Source organism: Sorex araneus, chromosome 6 (genome assembly GCF_027595985.1).
Source record: "Sorex araneus isolate mSorAra2 chromosome 6, mSorAra2.pri, whole genome shotgun sequence".
Classification (NCBI taxonomy): domain Eukaryota; kingdom Metazoa; phylum Chordata; class Mammalia; order Eulipotyphla; family Soricidae; genus Sorex; species Sorex araneus.
In genome coordinates, this window is record NC_073307.1 from 58,133,783 (window position 1) to 58,154,173 (window position 20,391).

Here is a 20,391-nt window from a genome sequence, read left to right on the forward strand (position 1 = left end):
AATGTTGTTTCAAGGAACTAGAGCAATAGTACAGCAGGTAAGGAGTTTGCTTTGCGTATGGCCGACCTGGGTTCAATCCCTGATACCCCATATGGCTCCCTGAGTACCACCAGGTGTGATCCCTGAATTCAGAGCAAGGAGTAAGCCCTGAGCACTGCCATGTGTAGCTCAAAAAAATTGTTTAATGTTGAACTGAGTCTCGACCAGCTAATTTTCACTGTACAGAAAGAAGCCAAATATAAGAAGCAACCCGGACCAGAAGATGGATCAATAAAACCAGTGGTCCCAACTCTTCGGACAGGTCAGCTTCCAGCGAAAGGGATGATTCTAGATATGAGATACCTAAAGGACATAACAGTAAGCAACACAGAGTCCTAGACTGGGTCCTGGTTAGAGCAAACCGCTGGGAAAGGGACTTTTTTGGAACTAATGGGGAATTATGGCAAGAGATGAGGTTTAGAGGCTATTGGAGAAGGGGCACTGTTGTGTACAAGCAGAGGCTAGAGGACAGTTATGAGGACAGAGGCTAGAGGACAGAGGCTAGAGGAGTCAGTTTCCGCAAGGGTTTAACAAGCATCCTTATGCACTGTGGAGTGGTATGTCCCAATATCTAAGTCACTAAAAAGCCTTCATGTAATAAAGAATGAACTGAACCAAGAGAGAAAGGTTCCGGGGCTGGAGAGATAGCACAGCGGGTAGGGCGTTTGCCTTGCACGCAGCTGACCCGGGTTCAAATCCCAGCATCCCATATGGTCCCCTGAGCATGGCCAGGGGTAATTCCTGAGTGCAGAGCCAGGAGTAACCCCTGTGCATCGCCAGGTGTGACCCAAAAAGCAAAAAAAAAAAAAAAAGAGAGAGAGAAAGGTTCCACGAAAGTCCCAGTGCCCACGAAGGAACCTGGGGAGGAAGGCAGCAGCCCAGAGGTCCCACCCACCTCTGGCTATTCTCCTCTTCGATGTTGGTGAGGCCTGTCACTGAATTGCTCAGCTGTTTCCACACTGTGTTCATGTCTCCAGACTCCAGTGCCCTGTTGATGAGGGCCACCGAGGACAGCATCTCCACTGCCACAGAGAGCTCAGGATGGGTGAGACTATGCTGTAGGGAGGAGACATGGGAGGAGCATGGGAGGTTACACGTTCAATCAAACCTTAGGGACACAAGTTTCTTATGAAGAGAAATAAAAGGGGGGCGGGTGGGCAGGAGACACAGGACAGCGAGGAGGGTACTTGACTTGCACGTGGCCAGTCCGGGTTTGATCCCTGGCACCCAATACGGTCCCAAGCCCTGCCAGGAGTCAGCCCCGAGCACTGCCAGAAAGTGGGCATTCAATTCCCTCCTGCTATGTACGGGAAGCAGGAGGGGCTCACTCACTTCAGGGCTCTGCTGTTGCAGTGTGGCCAGCTCCTTCTGATAGAGCTCAGCAGCGAATGGGTACACCTGTGGCAGCTGGGCTTCAGGGTTCATGAGCTCCAGAACAGTCTTCTCGGCAGCTCCCTTCTGGATGGCGGCATTGATGGCTGCCACTGCAGCCAGTCCTGGCAGAAAGCAGAAGGTCAGCAATGCAGTTGTCTTAGAGACCCGTGAGAGGCGCTGAGGTCGCTTTCAGAGAGGAAAGCCATGCCCTGCCTGCAGGAAACTGTCAGCCTGATGGCTAATATGAGACTCCTCTCTGGAGAGCAGCCTCCTTGGGGTGCATGAGCTGTCTATCTAGGACTGCTTCCAGGTCTGGGGAGAGCTGAGAGGGCTGGGCCCCAGGCTCAGTCCCCAGCACTGCCAGATCTGGCCCAAAACACAACTAAGCCTGTGTAGAAAGCAGCTGTCTGCTCTCCCCGCTGCCCCAACCTACTCTGTGGCCACCACCCTCGCCTCTTTCCAGAGGCCCAAAGCACCAGCTTCTTGAGCTTCTCAAGTTTTTTTCTTACACAACTCAGCTGCGAATGGCCACGAAAGTCTTGCTGTGCCTCTGTTCAGTACTTCTTTCTTCTTCTCCCTCTCGTGCCCTGGATTAGGAACCTCCTGACCTCATCTCTCTCACTAGCCAAATCTTGCCAACTGACCTGAGTCTCACCTCCTCCGGTTTCCCTAATCCACCCATGCCTTCGCTGTTGTAAGATGGGTGATGGGGGAGGCCCTATTGTTGCCCAAGAGACCTCATAGTTGGTGACAGCCAGTGGGCTCGGGGTGGAAGGGTGACCAGCCTAGTCTCAGACGCCCAGAGACACGAAGCCACTCTCCTCCCCTACGTGGATTCCAGTGGCCCTCGGCAGAAACCTACTTCTCTGATACTGCTGGGCGCTAAGGTTTGCAGCCTCCACTCCAGTCTGCAGCTCCTCCTTCTGCAGGGGATCGGTCTGCCCTCCCTGCGAAAAGCAAAGAACATGATGAAAAAACATGGCTGCCCGTGGCCCCAGTCTTGCCTCTTATCTCAATTTCAGAGGCAGTCATTGGGAGAGGGCCACAGGGCGGTCACTGCAGCCCTGGTGAGAGAAAAAAAATCCCTGTAAGTGAGGAAAGTCACTCTTGACTTTCCAGATACCGATCCAAAAGAAAAATGTTTTGTGCAAGATAAAATGTTTGTGAAATCATAAGCACATCCACACTGCTCACTCCGTCAATTCCCATATGCTGGGAATTTGCAAAATGTATAAGTGCCCTTAGATAAAAAACATGGGGCTGGAGAGATAGCACAGTGGGTAGGGCGTTTGCCTTGCACGCGGCCAACCCGGGTTCTATTCCCAGCATTCCATATGGTCCCCTGAGCACCACCAGGAATTAATTCCTGAGTGCATGAGCCAGGAGTAACCCCTGTGCATCGCTGGGTGTGACCCAAAAAGCCAAAAAAAAAGAAAAGATTATTTGTCCTAAAAACCCCCATATGAGAATGATGTCACAGGCTGTCTTCACTATGCAGCATATAATTACTCAGCGTGGGCCGAGGAACCCAGCAGGGCTCAGTGTGTTTTAACTTATTTTTACTTCTAGAGTAAGAAGGTCCAAAAGTACAATTTTTTACAGAAGCTTCCATCAGGCAGTAAGGGGTGTGCTTCCATGCAATGCACACTCTATTTGAGGATAGCTAAAAACACAATCAGAGGGTCAGAGAGATAGTCCAGTGGCTGAGCACTGGTCTTGCATGCAACTGACCCAAGTTCAATCCGGTTCCACATATGGTTCCTTGAGACCACAAGGAGTGATCCCTGTGCTTAGAGCCAAGTAAGTCCTGTGTTTAGCCAGATGTGGGCCATCCAGGTGTGGGCCTCCCCCTCCCTGACGCACCCATGGCTCACCTGTCGCTTCTGCTTCCGGTCGCTGAGGAGCTGTTTCAGGTACCAGTCCCCATTCTGCTGCTGTAGCCCCCGCAGGCCCAGGGCCGGGGACTGCAGAGCCCTCAGCAATGCTGGCGCGGCTCCCTGATCTAAAGCCTGGTCCACGTTTGCGACTGCAGAGACAGCTGAGGAGGGAAAAGGCAAGAGCTTCAGAAAAATCAAAGTTAACCTTACCCCTTGGGCTATTGCTCCTTTGCCACACCAAGCCAATCTTGGTTTCAGATTAGGGACATAATACAGACAGCCTTTGTTCTGGAGTCCCCCAGAAACGTGAACTGGATTTGCAAAAGCACCTCACAGGGGCTTCCCATCAGGCCACTGGACAGACTGCACTGATCACCAGACCTACTTCCATGCTTCCAGAGGCAGAGTTGTGAAGATGGCTCAGAAGCTCCTAGCACGCAAGAGCCCTTGGCTCGATCCCTGATGATGCGAGCACCACTGGGAGCAGAAAGTATCCTCTCAGGGAAAAAAACACACCTGTGACTAATTCTGTCAAAAGCAGTGACAGATCTTACTCTGGAGGGGTCACAATCCTAAGCAGAGTCTGATGACACCCCCCCCCCAACCACTCCTGGACTACCACTCTGAGTGCCCTCATTACCCTGGCACCTCCTGAATGACCCCAGCTCCTCCCGCCCACTCTGCTGTGCAGACGCCGGGGGGAGGGGGGGAGGGGGGAGCTTTGGACTCTCGAGTCCCTGTCTCAGCAGAGAAGCAGGGCAATGGGCCAGAGTGCTCAAGAGGCTGCAGTGCATGCTTCACACATGAAAAATTAAACCCCAGCACCACACAATCGAACCCTTGAGAAAAGAACCAAAGTCACACCAGGTTTTCAACTGACGTTGTAAAAATCCAGGTGTTCCTTCATCTGAAAATGAGGAGACACACTCCTCACAGGGTGATTGTTCAAGTTAAATGCAATCATGTATGCAGAAGCATTTTGCTGAACAAGGTATAAGGCTGAAAGTCAGAATAAAGAGATGTTTTTTAATTCCAAAAATAATAGCCACTGATAAATCAGGATTAGTATATTATTTTCTGTTTTCCTCATTTATCTTTTTCTTTGTAGAATTATCTAGATTCCTAAGAGACTATTCACTTCCTCCCAACCACTACACTAATCTCCACACCACTATGACTACTGAGTCACGGTGAAAGATGGGGTCAGGGCCCGTGACCAGCTAACCATCCATCCCTCCTACAACATTCACCATCTGACGCAGGCTGCGGACAAAACAGACCAAGAGCTCCATCCTCGTGGAGCTTCTGCATAATGGGAGACAGAGGAACAAACAAACTAATACAAGAAAGAAAGAGGCTTCCTCCAGGCTGCAATGCAGAGCTTCAGACCAGCAACATAAGGTCACCAATGTCCAACGACACAGAGCTTTCCTAAGAGGCTTGTACTAATACCAGAGCCTGAATGGACATGGGAGAAAATTAGACACATGGGTTTTGGGAGGGAGATGTCTAGACTAGGGTCTGCACTTTGGCAAGTAATAAGGAACCAGTGCAGGTGCTTCTGACCGTGGTGCTGCCACGGTTTCTACCAGCACAGTCAGCAAAGAGGTGCGAACCCTGACAACAAAACTTTCAAGAAATTAGTTTCTCAAAGGTGTATATACATATACATATACATACATATATATATGTATATATATATATATATACAAAAACCAAAGAAAGAGAGAGGTCCACAGTCAGTAAAGAGGTGCAAACCCTGACAACAAAACTTTCAAGAAATTAGTTTCTCAAAGGTGTATATACATATACATATACATACATATATATATGTGTATATATATATATATATATATATATACAAAAACCAAAGAAAGAGAGAGGTCCACAGTCAGTAAAGAGGTGCAAACCCTGACAACAAAACTTTCAAGAAATTAGTTTCTCAAAGGTGTATATACATACATATATATATATATATATATATATATATATATATATATACACACACACACAAAAACCAAAGAAAGAGAGAGGTCCATGTTTGTTTGACTATTCCATCTTGGGGCTGGAGAGATAGTACAGAGAGTAGGGCACTTGCCTTGCCCACAGCTAACCCAGGTTCAATTCTCAGCATCCCATAGGGTACTCTGAGCACCCGCCAGAAGTAAGCCCTGAGCACCACATAGTGTGGCCTCAAGACAAACCAAAAAAAGATTGGTTCTTCTTGATGGGACCTAAGTTTTATTTGCTTGTTTTGGAATGTGTATTACTCTTTGAATAATAAAAAAAAAAGTACAAAGTTATTCTGAAAACAGGAACAGAGGGGCCTGAGGGTGCACCTGAACAGTGCAGTGTCTTAGGATGCTGCCCCGCATAAGAGGCTGTGAGTTCAGCCCCAGAGCTGCCACATGCATTGAGCGTGATACTGACCGCTCTGCTGCCTGTGACCCTGGTGCTGCCATGGTTCCTACCAGCAAAGTCAGCAAAGAGGTGAGAACCCTGATAAGCACCACTGACTGAAGCATGAGCCCTGGGGAGCACTGGAACAACGATCTCCACAAAAGGACATGAGCCACGGGGAGCACAGCCTGATGTGTGGCTCCTGACGAGCACCACAACCAAGACGTGTCAGCACCACAGCCAGGTATATGCACATGTGCAAACCCCACCATGGAAGAGAAGGGGAAACAAGAGGAAAGAAAGTCCCAGTTCAGGAAGCTCAGCTCAGGGACACACTTACTATTGACTTTGTTTATATTGCCCTGAATCTCCGCCTGAGTGAGCAGCTCCTCGTAAACATCTCTTTCCCGATCCGAGTTTTCTGTCTGAGGATGAGTAAAAGTGAAATCAAGTTAGCTCTGAACCTAAGAAGACCACAGCACGGCTTGTGCTCCTCCCTCAGTACAGAACCAAGAGAACGCAAAGCCTTCCAGAGATGCCAGCAGACACCACACAACCACACACGCGCCAACACAAGAGGCAGGTCTGGAGGCCCTTCCTGCCTCATGGCGCTCTATGGCAAGCAGAGCCAGTGTGCCCAAGGCTGCACTCGGGCCTGGTGTGGTGGCTGCTACTTCTCCTGGGGGTCAGGGGTCTGCTCTAACAGCAGGGCTACTTTCATCTCCTCATCTGGCCGCACCTCATAACTGTGACAGTTCTGCCACTAAATTGGACAAAAACTGAGTCTTGTTTATGTGTTATAAGTCTTAGTTGTTTGTTATTTGAGCCATTCTGGCAGTGCCCAGGGCTTACTCTACTGCATTTCTAGGAACTTACAGAAAATGTAAACTCTAGTGATAAAACTGGCAGTTTCCTAGGGTGAGGGGTAGAATATGGAAAACAGTAAAGCTAACAACTAGAGGGGTCCTGGGAACTGTGGTGGTGATGGTCCCGTTAACAAATGCACTTGTCAAAACTCATCAAACTACACTTAAAATACATGAATCTTATTGTTCGTAACTTTTAAAATAAAGCGATATAGAAAAATATCACTGTAGCCCTGTCATCCCATTGTTCATCGATTTGCTGGAGCAGGCACCAGTAATGTCTCCATTGTGAGACTTGTTGTTACTGTTTTTGGCATACGGAATATGCCACGCCATGGGTAGCTTGCCAGGCTCTGCCGTGCGGGTGGGATACTCTTGGTAGCTTGTTGGGCTCTCCAAGAGGGACAGAGGAATCGAACCCAGGTCGACCACGTGCAAGGCAAATGCCCTACCCGCTGTGCTATCACTCCAGTCCATACAGAAAAATAAAAGAATATAAATCAAATAGAGATGACTGGTATTTCTTATTTACCCTATTTTTAGCATTTGTCATTTTGTCCTGCTTGGCCTGGTAAAGTACATCCTGGTAAGTGGAAGCCAAAACCTCCTCAAGATTCACAAGCATGGCATTGGGGTTCCTCAGAGCTGTAAATGTGTCTGCAGGGATTCTCCGGTCCACAGCTTCGTTAATCGCGATAACAGCAGCATGCACTGAAGGCCAAGACAGAATACAGGGTAAATAAACGAGGCACACTGCAACCCTCCTGCCCAAGAGACGCTCCTCTTCCACATGGAAATGACGCCAGGATAGGGCTGGAGGAATGGCTTCCTGGTTCACTGGAATCTCACGGGGAAATAATCACGAGAGCCTTGGGAAGACCATTCGTTACAGAAATACTCATTATCCTTGATCTTTATCTACATACCATAAGGAAATAAGCAACACAAAGAAGCAGTGAAACTGAAATCAATCACTTATTCCAAATGACAAAAACAGAGAACTAATAAAACAGTATCTCAAAATGCATCTACTAACCCGACTACTAACAAAATTCCTAGTGTTCAGAACCATCCTAACAACATTCATTATGGAAAGAAGCTGCAACTATCCCATTTGAACCCACAAAATCTTTCTTCTTACATGCAGCTTCATCCACTGAGAGTTCATTAGCAAGGATGCCCCCAATCTTGCTGAAGGCAGGCATCTGGATCCCATACTTCTCCAACTCAATCTTCATGTTATTGATTTCTTCTTCTACAAGAAAGGATGAAGATCCAGTCAAGCAATGTAAACTCCTTCTCACAATTCAGAGAAAAAAAAGATTCCTCAAACAAGTGATATTGACCCCAAATTATGATAGAATTTATAGCACTTAACACAGTAACTCATACATTACACATTAATGATGTCAACATTTACCATTTTGCTGCTAAGAAGAGGATAAGGAGGGGCTGGAGCAATAGCACAGTGGGTAGGGCATTTGTCTTGCACGCAGTCAACCCAGGTTTGATTCCCAGCATCCCATATGGTCCCCTGAGTGCTGCCAGGGATAATTCCTGAGTGCAGAGCCAGGAGTAACCCCTAAGCACCGCCGGGTGAGATCCAAAAAGCAAAAAAAAAAAAAGAAGAGCAAAAGGAATAACACAGAAATCCCCACAGGAAACAGGTTTATGTAATTGTTACTACTGTGGCATTTCCTGCAAGAACTTAAGCATTGCTCAGGGATGACTACTGGCTCTAAGTTCAGGGATCTCTCCTAGTAACCATATGTGGTGCCAGAAACCGAGCCTGGGATAGCAGCTTGCAACTGTACCCACTGTACTATCACTCTGGCCGTAAATCGAGCAGGTCTAAAGCGAGCTCAGTGAGAAGTAAATCAGAAGCCACTCAGTTATCTCAGTCCTTATAATCCAAACTTCCAGCTGTTATGACATAGTTTCATTTCTAAGGCAGGAAGCCAAATGATAAGGAAAACTACATGTAAGGCTTGGCCCTTGCCCCAGGGCTGAAGGACAACTTCCCTGGAAGGAAAAATATCATAGATAAAAAAATGTATTACTAATTTTTTTAGTTCCCAGGTTTACAAAATAGTGGCTGGTCAAAAGATTTGCATCTTTCTTACCCCAATGCACATTACCATTGTTCTACTCCTCCTAAGCTGTCATCTCTTCAAGAATCTGACACATAGAAATGAACCCCCAAATTCACTGAATCTTAGAACGAATGAAACTGTCATTTGCACTATAGCCCTCATTTTGCCTTGCCCTTAACAGGTGTTTTGGAAAGAAAAGTGAAAAACTGCTATGAAGTATTTTTGTTTTTACCTAACGCAAACATTTAATGACAGATGTCAGTATCATATTGCAAAAATTGTTCCATCTATTTAAAAACATTAGTTACTTAGTTGGTATTAATTTTCGTTTGTTTGGGGGCCACACCACACAGTGCTCAGGGATTACTCCTAGCTCTGCACTCAGGGCTCACTCCTGGCAAGGCTCAGGAGACCATATGGGGTGTCAGGGATTGAACCAGGGTCAGCTGCATGCAAGGCAAGTACCATACTGGCTCTACTATCTCTCTGGCCACATAAATTGTATTATTAATATTTATTATTTATTTGGTTACTGTATCTCATCTATGTTAATAGCATTCCCAACTGAATTAAGAAAATTAAGGTTCCCCCAGTTTGTGGGTTATCATATCCATGACTTAATACGGAGATGAAAACCGGGAATGCCAAGTTTGGTGTTCCTCCTACCACACCTTCACAAACTCCAAGTTTGGTGTTTCTCCTACCACACCTTCACAAACAAGTTATTCACTCTGCTATAGGAGTACTTCTTTGTTTTTTCATTAAGGTAAACTATTATTTGTTGTTTTTTTTTTTTTTTTTGCCTCCAGGAGAGTGTTCAGGCATCCCTGGAGCTATTCCCATGAAATGGGCAGACTGTGTGGTGTTACTCCCTGCAGCGCTGGGCGACCAAGCTCACAGTCAGCAGTACTGGGGTCATCACAGCTACTACACACAAACAACAGTGTTGGGCAGAGGGAGGAACCATGTGGTCTCAGAGTTTAGCACAAACAAGCACTTGCTGAGTCCTCTGAGCAACGGAAAGCCCTGCCGAGCAAGTGCAGGTCCAGCCTGATGGGGGAGTGTCTCCCAGGGTGCAGAGGCTTCAGGCTATTTCCACATAAATTAAGCATTGCCTGCCAAATGTTACCTGTAAAGTCAACCTTTCCGTACAAGTCTTGAATCTGAGGAGCCAGGCCCAGTTTGAACAGGTACAAACTAGAAGACACAAGATACCAAAGAGTTAGGCCTCCCAGCTACCCCTTACTGGTGGTGCTCCTAGCAAGAAGGCAATCAACATAAAGCACCAATGTATTCCATACAGACTCCCAGCACCCCACCACACTCCCTTTGGAATTACCACACTTAACCTTGGAGCCTTTTTGAGCTTGCTTTCTTTCTTTTCTTTTTCTTTCTTTCTTTCTTTCTCTCTTTCTTTCTTTCTTTCTTTCTTTCTTTCCTTCTTTTTTTCTTTCCCTTTTTTTTTTATTGTTGTTTTGGAGCCACACCCAGTGGTACTCAGGTGTCACTACTGTCTCTGCACTCAGGAATCACTTCTGGCAGTGCTCAAAAAAGGATCATAAGGGATACCAGGCATATAACCCAGTTCAGCCATGTGAAAGGAAAAGCCCTCTCCCCTGTACTATCTCCCAGGCCCACCTTTTTGGATTTTATATAATATCATCCTAAAGAGTCACCTATTATAATGCAAAATGCACTGGCCTGTAATTAAGAGAAAGCAGGCCAAGGCCAGCTCTAGCACAAACTCAACATGTGATGATGGAAAAAAACAAAGTCTCTCTACTCTACTTATCTTCCTGTGATCAATGAATTTTAGGTAATATTTTAGAAAAGGCTCATGAAGTCTCAAACAATAACTGTGAAATAAAATATTTTACACAATAAAACTCAATCAAATGAAAACACATTACCAATAAAACAGGTTAGTTCAGATAATTTAAGAGCTTTTATTTATTTTGGTTTTGGGGCCACACCTGGCATGCTCAGGGGTTACTCCTGATTCTGCACTCAGGAATTACTCCTGGTGAAGCTCAGGAGACTATATGGGGTGCAAGGAATAGAACTTGGGTCAGTCACGTGCAAGGCAAGTACCTGATTGGTGCTGCACTATCACTCCAGCCCTCCAGCCCCTTATTTGTATATTTATGGATTTATCTATTTATTTTTTGGGTTTTGGCCACACCCAGCTGTGCTCAGGGCTTACTCCTGGCTTTGCACTCAGGGATCACTCCTGGTGGGGCTCAAGGAGCCGTATGCAATACCAGTATGGAACCTGGGTCAACTGACAGCAAGTCAAGTGTCCTACCCGTGATACTATCTCTCTCTGGCCCTAATTTAAGACTTTTAAGTGAAGAAGACATATATTTTCACTCTTCAGATAAAATAAAAATTCCCTTAGACTCAGTTCCATGAAGACAATAACAATTTTGTTCACCACCTAGTACCTATCCTAAACACCTATTAAATTTTAATAACTTTTTCACAAGTAAATGAGTAGATGGACACCTATATGTAAACTTGGATTAAGTTAACTGGATTCTCAGGCCTAACAGATCAGAATCAATAAATTAGAAAAGAGAGCTGGAGCAATAGTACAGGAGATAAGGTACTTAAAATCCAAGCACCATACAGAGTCCCCTGAGCACCACCAGGGGCCACTCCTGAGGCAGAGCCAGGAACTGCCCCAAGCCCTGCTGTCAATATGGACCAAAACTCAACTCTTAAGAAAATAAATTAGAAGATTTTAGAGAACACTTTTAGGGATAGACATAATCAAGACAGACTAGCAATAAGGGAACAATAAGTTATCCATGTAACTAATCAGAACCTAAATTGTATATAATAAACCAAAAGGCATAGTCTAAAAAATTAAATATTCTGGAAGCACATTTGAATTTATACATCCATAGTGCCCAAACATATTCTCAAATGAAACAGGATAAACCAAATGCTTTACATTTCAGGTGCATTGGGGAATATATATATTTAGCTTTTCAGGTTTGGTGGGGCAGGTCATACTACTCATGATTCATGTCTATTGTTTTTCTTTGTTTGAGGAGACACAACTAATGGTACTGGGAGGCTATTGCTAGTTTTGTACTTATGAATGATAGCTGGCTCAAAGGACCATATATGGTTCTGTGATTTAAACTAGGGTTTGCCGCATTCAAGGAAAGAATCTCATCTATTGTACCACCTCTCTGTCCCCCTGTTCTACTATGTCTATGCCTTATGTATAAGCACAAATATTCCAACTTCTCTCAAGAAGTTTTACTTTACATCTCTCAAGATGGTAATTTTCTGCCTGGTTAACTTGTCTAATGATGAGAGTGGGGTGTTAAAGTTTCCTGGTACTGTTTTGTTGATGACAATGCTTCTCAGGTTTATTAGTAGTTAAAGAACTTTCCTGCCCTATGATGTATAAATGCTGATAAGAGTAAAACTGTCTTAATGTAATGATTCCTTGATCACTGTATAACACCCATTCCTATTATTAGCTATTTGAATTAAGCTATTTTTATCTGATATGGGTATGGCTGTCCCTCCATTTTTAAGATTATTATTTGCTTATATTGATTTTCAAAATAGAAACAAATGGCTATAAAGCTACTCATTGATAATCTTCACCTCCACCTGAATAAAAAAATCCATCCCATCAAAAAAAAAACCCCTATATGCTTTGATGATGCGTGTTTCTTTAGAATAAAATGCTCAAGAGAGAACTAAAACATTTCTCTCTTAGATTTAAAATCAATTCAATAGTTTTCAAAGCAAAATAGGAAGTTCTCATACATGTAAAATATTTCCCTATATAGTTTTCCAATTCATAAAAATATTTTTCTCCAAGAATTTCCTCTTTTATTTCTACTTTAAAACAGAAATATGGCTATTATACTTCAAGAAAAATGTCAGAAAATGTCCCTTTCACAGCCCCAAGAGCCGGCTTTAATCACTTTTCTGGCCAGGAAAAGTGCTACAGGGATGACACTGGCTGAATGAAAAAAGCAGAGCAGAGGGCTGGATAGTACAGGAGGTAAGGCGCTTGCCTTGCACTCGACCGACCCAGATTCGTTCCCTGGTGTCCCATATGTTCCCTCAAGTACGACCAGGAGTGATTCCTGAGTGTAGAATCAGAAGTAACTGCCTAAGCATCCTGTAATGTGATTCAAAAACTTAAAAAAGCAGAGAGGGCCGGAGCAGTACAGCAGGGAAGGTGTTTGCCTTGTACGCGGATGACCTGGGTTCAATCCCAGGCATCCTATATGGTCCCCCAAGCACCGTCAGGAGTAGTTCCTGAGTGCAGAGCCAGCAGTAACCCCTGAGCAATGCTGGGTGCGACCCAAAAAGCAAAAAATAAATAATAAATATATATATTTTTAAAAGTAGAGGAGGAGGTCCATCCTGCCTGGGGCCCTTTTTCCTTTTAATCTCATTTTCACTACTAGGAATGCTAGAAATATAAATAGAATATAATGACTTCTTTGACATCCTACCCAGATTCAACAGCTGAAATTTAGAAATTCAAACAGTAAGCATCACTTTCCAATCTTCATTCCTGTGATCCATCCAAGCTTATTTACAAATAAGCTACTGGGTACCTATCATAGCCTGTAATTGAACTCAGATTTATTTCTCTTCTCTTTTTTCCTATTTAAGTTGTACTTATAGCAGTAGAAGAAAGTTGTCTCAGTCTGTTTGGACTCCAGTTATCTTTGCTGACTTAGTAGCAGCTTAAGAGAAACCACAATACCAATAGGGAAGTTTATTAATAAAGGCTGTTAAGCACAGCTGACCAGGTACAGGTCCAAAGTTCTTTATCTGAATTCCCTAGTGCTAGAGATAACATAGGATTTCTCAGATAATAGAAGAACTTTACAATATAAGCAGTATTTAAAACATTTCTTGGGACACATTCTCTGCTCTTTATATCATAGCCTACAATGTGTACTTTATCTCTCTTCCAATCCTTACATTTTTCAAAATAAAGTTATCTTACTTCAAAACATTTTAAATGACTTTTAAATATTAAATAAATAAAATTTCTTGGGGAAATAAAGTGCACTACTTTTCTGCAGAAAAAAAATGTGCATAGTTATATAAAATATTTTAAGTAACCTCAATATCCTCCTCAGATATCAGATTTTTTTTTTGGGGGGGTGGCACATCTGTCAATGCTCAGGGGTTACTCCTGGCTTTGCATTCAGGAACTACTCCTGGGAGTACCCTAGGGGATGCCAAGGATTGAATATGAGTCAGCCACGTGCATAGCAAGGCCTACCTGACATACTACTGATCAGTTCCCCAATCCTCAACAGATTTTGTCAATAAATGAATTTTAAATAAACTAAGACTCAGTTTTCAGAGATTTCAGGGCTCTTCTGAATTAAAGTACTATGAGCCAAATTGGTTCTTCAATAAAATGTCCCAGGAATGGAATAATGGAAGGTTAGGGGGTCTCATCAGAGAGCGAAGTGTAATCTCTGAGTAATTTAATATGACTAAAGAACTCTGGAATGATGTCAGTCAAGATGTCTTCAAAAGAAAGGAAAGGAGGAAATGTGGCAATAATGCCTGTCTGCACCGTGGTTCCAATAGGGAGCCTGTCTCACTCAGTTCAGTGTGATAAAGAGCTGCCTTGAGCACTGACGGTAAAGGAGAGGCTTAAGCAATTACAAATACTTCCCGCATGTTGTCACGTGTTACCAACTCACCCTTTCAAAAGCTCAAGAGAGGAAAGAAATCATAAGCCACCCACCAGAACACCTGGTTCTATACATACTTTCTAAGCATGAACTCAGTAATAGCTGACTTCTTATATAACTGCTGGCTTCTTTTGCACTCAAACCTTCATTGGATGACACTTGAGACCCAGGCTACACTGCAGAGCGGTGGCTACATGAAGAGCAGAGGAACCTGCCAGTCAAGTTCAGGTGCCCATCATGAGGCTCAGCCTTCAGGAGGCAATCAACAGACAGACCTCAAAGAACTCTAAGTCAAGCCCAATACTCAGAATTAATCTGATTTTGGCTTAGATACACACACACACACACACAGAGTCACTGTCATCCCGTTGCTCACCAATTTGTTCGAGTGGGCACCAGTAACGTCTCTCATTGTGAGATTCATTGCTACTGTTTTTGGCATATCCCATATGTCACGGGTAGCTTGCCAGGCTCTGCCGTGTGGGCGAGATACTTTCGGTTGCTTGCTGGGCTCTCTGAGAGGGGCAGAGGAATCGAACACGGGTCGGCCGCCTGAAAGGTGAACACCCTACTGCTGTGCTATCGACACACACACACACACACACAACACCCCCCCACCCCCCTGCCAGGAGTAATGCCTGAGTACTACCAGGTCTAACACAGGAACAGCAACAATAAAAAAGTGCATTTTGCAACTCAGCTCATAAAAATGAAATGAAATAATAAAAGTTTTCAAATATATATATTTTGTTAAAGATCATAATTAAAAAACAGGAGACTGTATTCCAAATGAAATGTAAAGTTCACATAAAAGCCAAATGAATGACAGAAGAACGTACTCTGCCTCTAGAATAAAGTTATCTGCTCTTACAAAAATAAATAAATCCCCTTACCCTTCTCTCTTAAAAACACAGTCATTTCTCCCCCTTCTGTTATGATAACAGTATCCTATACAAAAATTCTGAAGCTGATGCGAAAACTTCATTGTGACACACAGGCATAAAGTTACATACTCGATCCAAATCACAGAGCCAACAATATTGAAGGCAGGAGACCCAAACTACAACAACAGGGTCAGAAAAATATCACAGCAGGGAGAGCACTTGCCTTACATACTGCTGACCTGGATTCAATCCCCTGCACCCCATAAGGTCTCCTGGGCCCTACCAGGAGTAAGCCCTAAGCACTGCCAGGGGTGACCCAAAAAACAAAAGCAGAAACAAATTCAAACTACAACACCACATTTTAAAATAGACCTGTCATAAAGGCAGTCTGCAGTGGGTAAGAGAGTATCTTGGGACACTGGTGGAGGGAAGTTGACACCGGTGGTGGGATTGGTTTACGGTCATTAAATACCAGAAACTCAACTATAGATAACTTTGGAAAAAACTTAATAAAAATTAACTTTACAAAAAGGTTTTTAATTGAGATGTTACTCCTAAACTTTTCTTTTGAGATACAACGGACAGAGAAAATTGAGTTTCAGATTTACAAAATAATGGTTCCCTATACATATAAATTATACGATCATTGCCACAGTAAGGTCTAAATTGTAGTTCAACCTTTTTCTCCCTGCAGATCAGCATTGGTCCCACAGAGAAGCAGTTGAAAAACACTTGTCTAGTTACTACCATCACAACAGACATTTTTTCTAATAATGAGAACATTACCATTTACCCTCTTAGCAACTTTCAAATATCAATACAGTTGTATTAACTATAATCTCCAGATTCTCCACAACACCCCAAGGACTTAATTTATATCTTCTTTCTCCCACTTCATCCTCATCACACCCCTCACCCTCTATCTCTGGCCACCTCTCATTTGCTATATTACTTAATCCTAGTAATTAATCTATATTAATCCTATTAAGAAGACAGGATTACCTGAGTGCATGAATACAGTAGATGCATCTAGGCATGTTCTTCCTATCATAGATATCTGTAGTTTCCGGGTAAAAAATCTAAGGAGAAATAAAAGCAGCAGAATTAGGTACCCATCCACACGGTGCATTTGATCATTCATCAATCACAATTCAGATGAACCCCTGGCCGTTAGAAACACTTGGCATTTGGCAAATAACTGCATTAGGACGGCACTAGTACTGCAGCAGTTCCTGTTTAACTCTGTTGAAGCATCTAACATGCAGTGCTTAGTAATTTGATTGTTTGTTCTTTGTTTGTTTGGAGCAATACCTGGCAGTGCTCAGGGCTTACCCCGGCTCAATGTCCAGGGGACCCTATGGGGTGCTGGGGACAAGTCAGCTGTATGCAAGACAATTGCCTTAATTTCCAGCTGCTCTATCTACGTTTGTTTTATAGGAAAGAATCTTCAAAATAATCAAAACCACAAGAATGAGAGAATGCGGCTAGAATGAGGATAGAACGTCCATAAGAAAAGCCTACCACTGGGTATGGAAAGTAGAATGGTTGAAGAAAATAGAGAACTAGTTTGGCAAATTAAACATTTTTTGGGTCAAAGTCACAAAATGTTTCACAGAGGAGGCCAGTTGTCCAGATATAAAAGAGACTAAAAAAAGGTAAACACTGTAGCACTGAAGTACTGTAGTCCCGTTGTTCATTGATTTGCTCGAGCGGTTGCCAGTAACATCTCCATTATGAGACTTGTTACTGTTTTTGGCATATCAAATACGCCACGGTAGCTTGCCAGGCTCTGCCGTGCAGCCGGGATACTCTCGTTAGCTTGCCAAGCTCTCTGAGAGGGGCGGAGATATCGAACCCGGGTCGGCCGCGTGCAAGGCAAACGCCCTACCTGCTGTGCTATCAAAAATTATGAACAGCCTCTCTGCACCATATAAGGTAGTTAGACCCTATATATACTCTATGCATTATCAATTACATCCATATCTTATTATGGGCACACAGTTTTAGGCTAAGCGCCTTCAGCTGACATCACCCAAACATCTCCTAGACCTAAACCATGTACAGGAGACACTTTCAGGCCAACAGCCAGGATTGCAACCTCGCTGCCCCAGAGTACCTGTGGGCACCTGTGTTTGTTGTAGTGCTGTGTGATCCATCACAATGCATTACTGTTAGTGAACAAGGTATAGTAAACGTTTAAATCATTAAAAGAGCAATTTGCAGTAACAATAACACTAGCAATTGTTAACAAAGCTCTTAGTACCACTCACACCACAACTATGGTTAACCTGTAGTTGCCCATTGAGAACTATATGAAAAATGGGAACAGGAAGTTAAGGTGCATGCACAGACCAAGGAACTATGAGAACTTGATGGACTGCATTTCCTGATGCCTGAACTTCAGCACTTTGCTCTGTAAAAAAGAGGACAATGGCTAGTCTGATGCCAAGACCAAGCTCCAGTTTAACTCAGTTCAACAGATACCTACACAATAGTGAGTTCAGCACTGTGCTTAGTACCAAAGACTCACTTCCAAGTTGTTTTGCCCCTTCTGATACTTCACCCCAACTCCTTCTCTCTCAACTTTCTTTTGTTATACTTACAGGAAAGCACAAAGAAAATAAAAACCATCCCATAATCCCATCCTATGGCTCCTCAAAGACTTCCCCCAACTAATACATCTTTGATTTTTACACAGAAATAGTGATCTCATCTTGGCCAGAAAACAAGCTCTTACACTCTTTGCCGGCTTTTGGTTTTGCCTTATTTTGTTGATTGTTTTATTGACTATCTGAACACAATTTCCCTTAGGAAAGAATGCAGTTTACCACCCAGTTTGATGATTGGAAGGTCACTTGAAGTGTTCCTCAGGGAACCAAGTGGTGACAGGGACTAAACCTGGGGCTCCTACATGTAAGGCATGTGCTCCAGTCTGTTGAGCTATCTTCTCAACCCTAAAAACTTTTTTCCTTTTCTCTTTTTTGTTTTGGGGTCATACCCTGCAGTGCTCAGGGTTTACTCCTGATTCTGCACTAAGGAATCACTCCTGGGGGTGCTCAGGAGATCACCTGGGATGCTGAAGATCAGAGACAAAGGCAAGACAAGCACCCCACCCACTTTACTATCTCTCAAACCCCTGAAGGTAAATTTCAATACAAGTTTGCAACTAAAATCTAATGAACTTTGGGGGCTGGAGCGATAGCACAGTGGGTAGGGCGTTTGCCTTGCTTGCAGCCAACCCGGGTTCGAATCCCAGCATCCCATATGGTCCCCTGAGCACCACCAGGAGTAATTCCTGAGAGCAAAGCCAGGAGTAACCCTGTGCATCACCAGGTGTGACCCAAAAAGGAAAAAAAAAAATGAACTTTTTTTTTTTAAGCAAGGAAATTAATCCTTTAAAATGGTAAATTTCATGGTATATGAACTTGGAAGTCTACAACATTACAGCAAGTAATAGTAATAACAGGAAACTTCTCTAATGAAGTGAAGCAGACATAAGAGGAATAAAAAGGAAAAAAATACTATTTCCTAAACAGAAGAATTCCTTTATAAATTAAAAAAAAAAATCACCAAAATTCAACTGAGACTAATTCCAGAGTTAAGAGTATCACATGATCACTACCTTAGGCAATCCAATATCCTCCATGGCGTTCAACCACTGGATCACATTGTCAGTGTGCCTGAAGTGCAGGCCAGTCGCCTGGAACAAACAAACAAAAGACCATTAGGTGCTGCTCAGTATAGCATTATGTTCATACTCTCTGGGATGACAGACCTAACCTGATCTTTAACCTCTGAAGAACAGTCTGGAGAAACTTCCTGTACCCCATAGAGCATTTTTGGAACTTAACTGGCTTAATTCAACTACTGTGGCTACAATTAGTGCTACTCTGTGAGGTCCAGTGAGCGTGTCTACTGAACAGTGGGGTCTGTGCAGCGCTGTGTCTACTGAACAGTGGGGTCTGTGCAGCGCTGTGTCTACTGAACAGTGGGGTCCGGGCAGCACTGTGTCTCCTGAACAATGGGGTCTGTGCAGCATGTGTCTACTGAACAGTGCTGTCCGGGCAGCACTGTGTCTACTGAACAGTGGGGTCTTGGGGAGATCTGTGTCTCCTGAACAGTGGGGTCTGTGCAGTGCTGTGTCTCCTGAACAGTGGGGTCTTGGGGAGATCTGTGTCTCCTGAACAGTGGGGTCTGTGCAGCGCTGTGTCTACTGAACAGTGGGGTCTGTGCAGCATGTGTCTACTGAACAGTGGGGTCCAGGCAGCACTGTGTCTACTGAACAGTGGGGTCTTGGGGAGAGCTGTGTCTACTGAACAGTGGGGTCTTGGGGAGAGCTGTGTCTATTGAACAGTGGTGTCTGGGCAGCGCTGTGTCTACTGAACAGTGGGGTCTGGGCAGCGCTGTGTCTCCTGAACAGTGGGGTCCGGGCAGCGCTGTGTCTCCTGAACAGTGGGGTCTGAGGAGAGCTGTGTCTACTGAACAGTGGTGTCCGGGCAGCACTGTGTCTACTGAACAGTGGGGTCTTGGGGAGATCTGTGTCTCCTGAACAGTGGGGTCTGTGCAGCATGTGTCTACTGAACAGTGGGGTCTGTGCAGCATGTGTCTACTGAACAGTGGGGTCCAGGCAGCACTGTGTCTACTGAACAGTGGGGTCTTGGGGAGAGCTGTGTCTACTGAACAGTGGGGTCTGGGCAGCGCTGTGTCTCCTGAACAGTGGGGTCTGGGCAGCGCTGTGTCTCCTGAACAGTGGGGTCTGAGGAGAGCTGTGTCTACTGAACAGTGGTGTCCGGGCAGCGCCGTGTCTACTAAACAGTGGGCCCCGGGCAGCGCTGTTTCTCCTGAACAGTGGTGTCTAGGCAGCGCTGTTTCTCCTGAACAGTGGTGTCCGGGCAGCGCTGTTTCTCCTGAACAGTGGGGTCTGAGGAGAGCTGTGTCTACTGAACAGTGGGGTCCAGGCAGCACTGTGTCTACTGAACAGTGGGGTCTGGGCAGCGCTCTGTCTACTGAACAGTGGGGTCTTGGGGAGAGCTGTGTCTACTGAACAGTGGGGTCCAGGCAGAACTGTGTCTACTGAACCACTAGTGGGGTTTGGGCAGCTATGTCTACTGAACAGTGGGGTCCAGTGCTATATTGCTGTTGCCATGGTCTCTCCT

The 20,391-nt window shown here is 44.4% G+C and overlaps 1 protein-coding gene across 2 annotated transcripts in view; it reads right to left on the minus strand.

Annotated features, from left to right (window-relative positions):
• IQGAP1 (IQ motif containing GTPase activating protein 1) overlaps window positions 1-20,391 on the minus strand; it is an 84,765-nt gene that overhangs the window by 33,661 nt on the left and 30,713 nt on the right. The window contains exons 1-11 of one of the 2 annotated variants that reach the window (XM_055142713.1): window positions 18,858-18,914; window positions 17,588-17,648; window positions 16,238-16,314; window positions 9,779-9,846; window positions 7,698-7,811; window positions 7,089-7,267; window positions 6,031-6,115; window positions 3,288-3,451; window positions 2,276-2,360; window positions 1,372-1,535; window positions 935-1,095 (exon numbers count right to left, since the gene is read on the minus strand). In XM_055142713.1, coding sequence (XP_054998688.1) covers window positions 935-1,095; window positions 1,372-1,535; window positions 2,276-2,360; window positions 3,288-3,451; window positions 6,031-6,115; window positions 7,089-7,267; window positions 7,698-7,811; window positions 9,779-9,846; window positions 16,238-16,272 — 1,055 coding nt within the window. In that variant the 5' untranslated portion in view covers window positions 16,273-16,314; window positions 17,588-17,648; window positions 18,858-18,914. Of the gene's footprint in view, window positions 1-934; window positions 1,096-1,371; window positions 1,536-2,275; window positions 2,361-3,287; window positions 3,452-6,030; window positions 6,116-7,088; window positions 7,268-7,697; window positions 7,812-9,778; window positions 9,847-16,237; window positions 16,315-17,587; window positions 17,649-18,857; window positions 18,936-20,391 lie in introns of those variants that run through there. The other variant, XM_055142712.1, reaches the window with a different exon arrangement.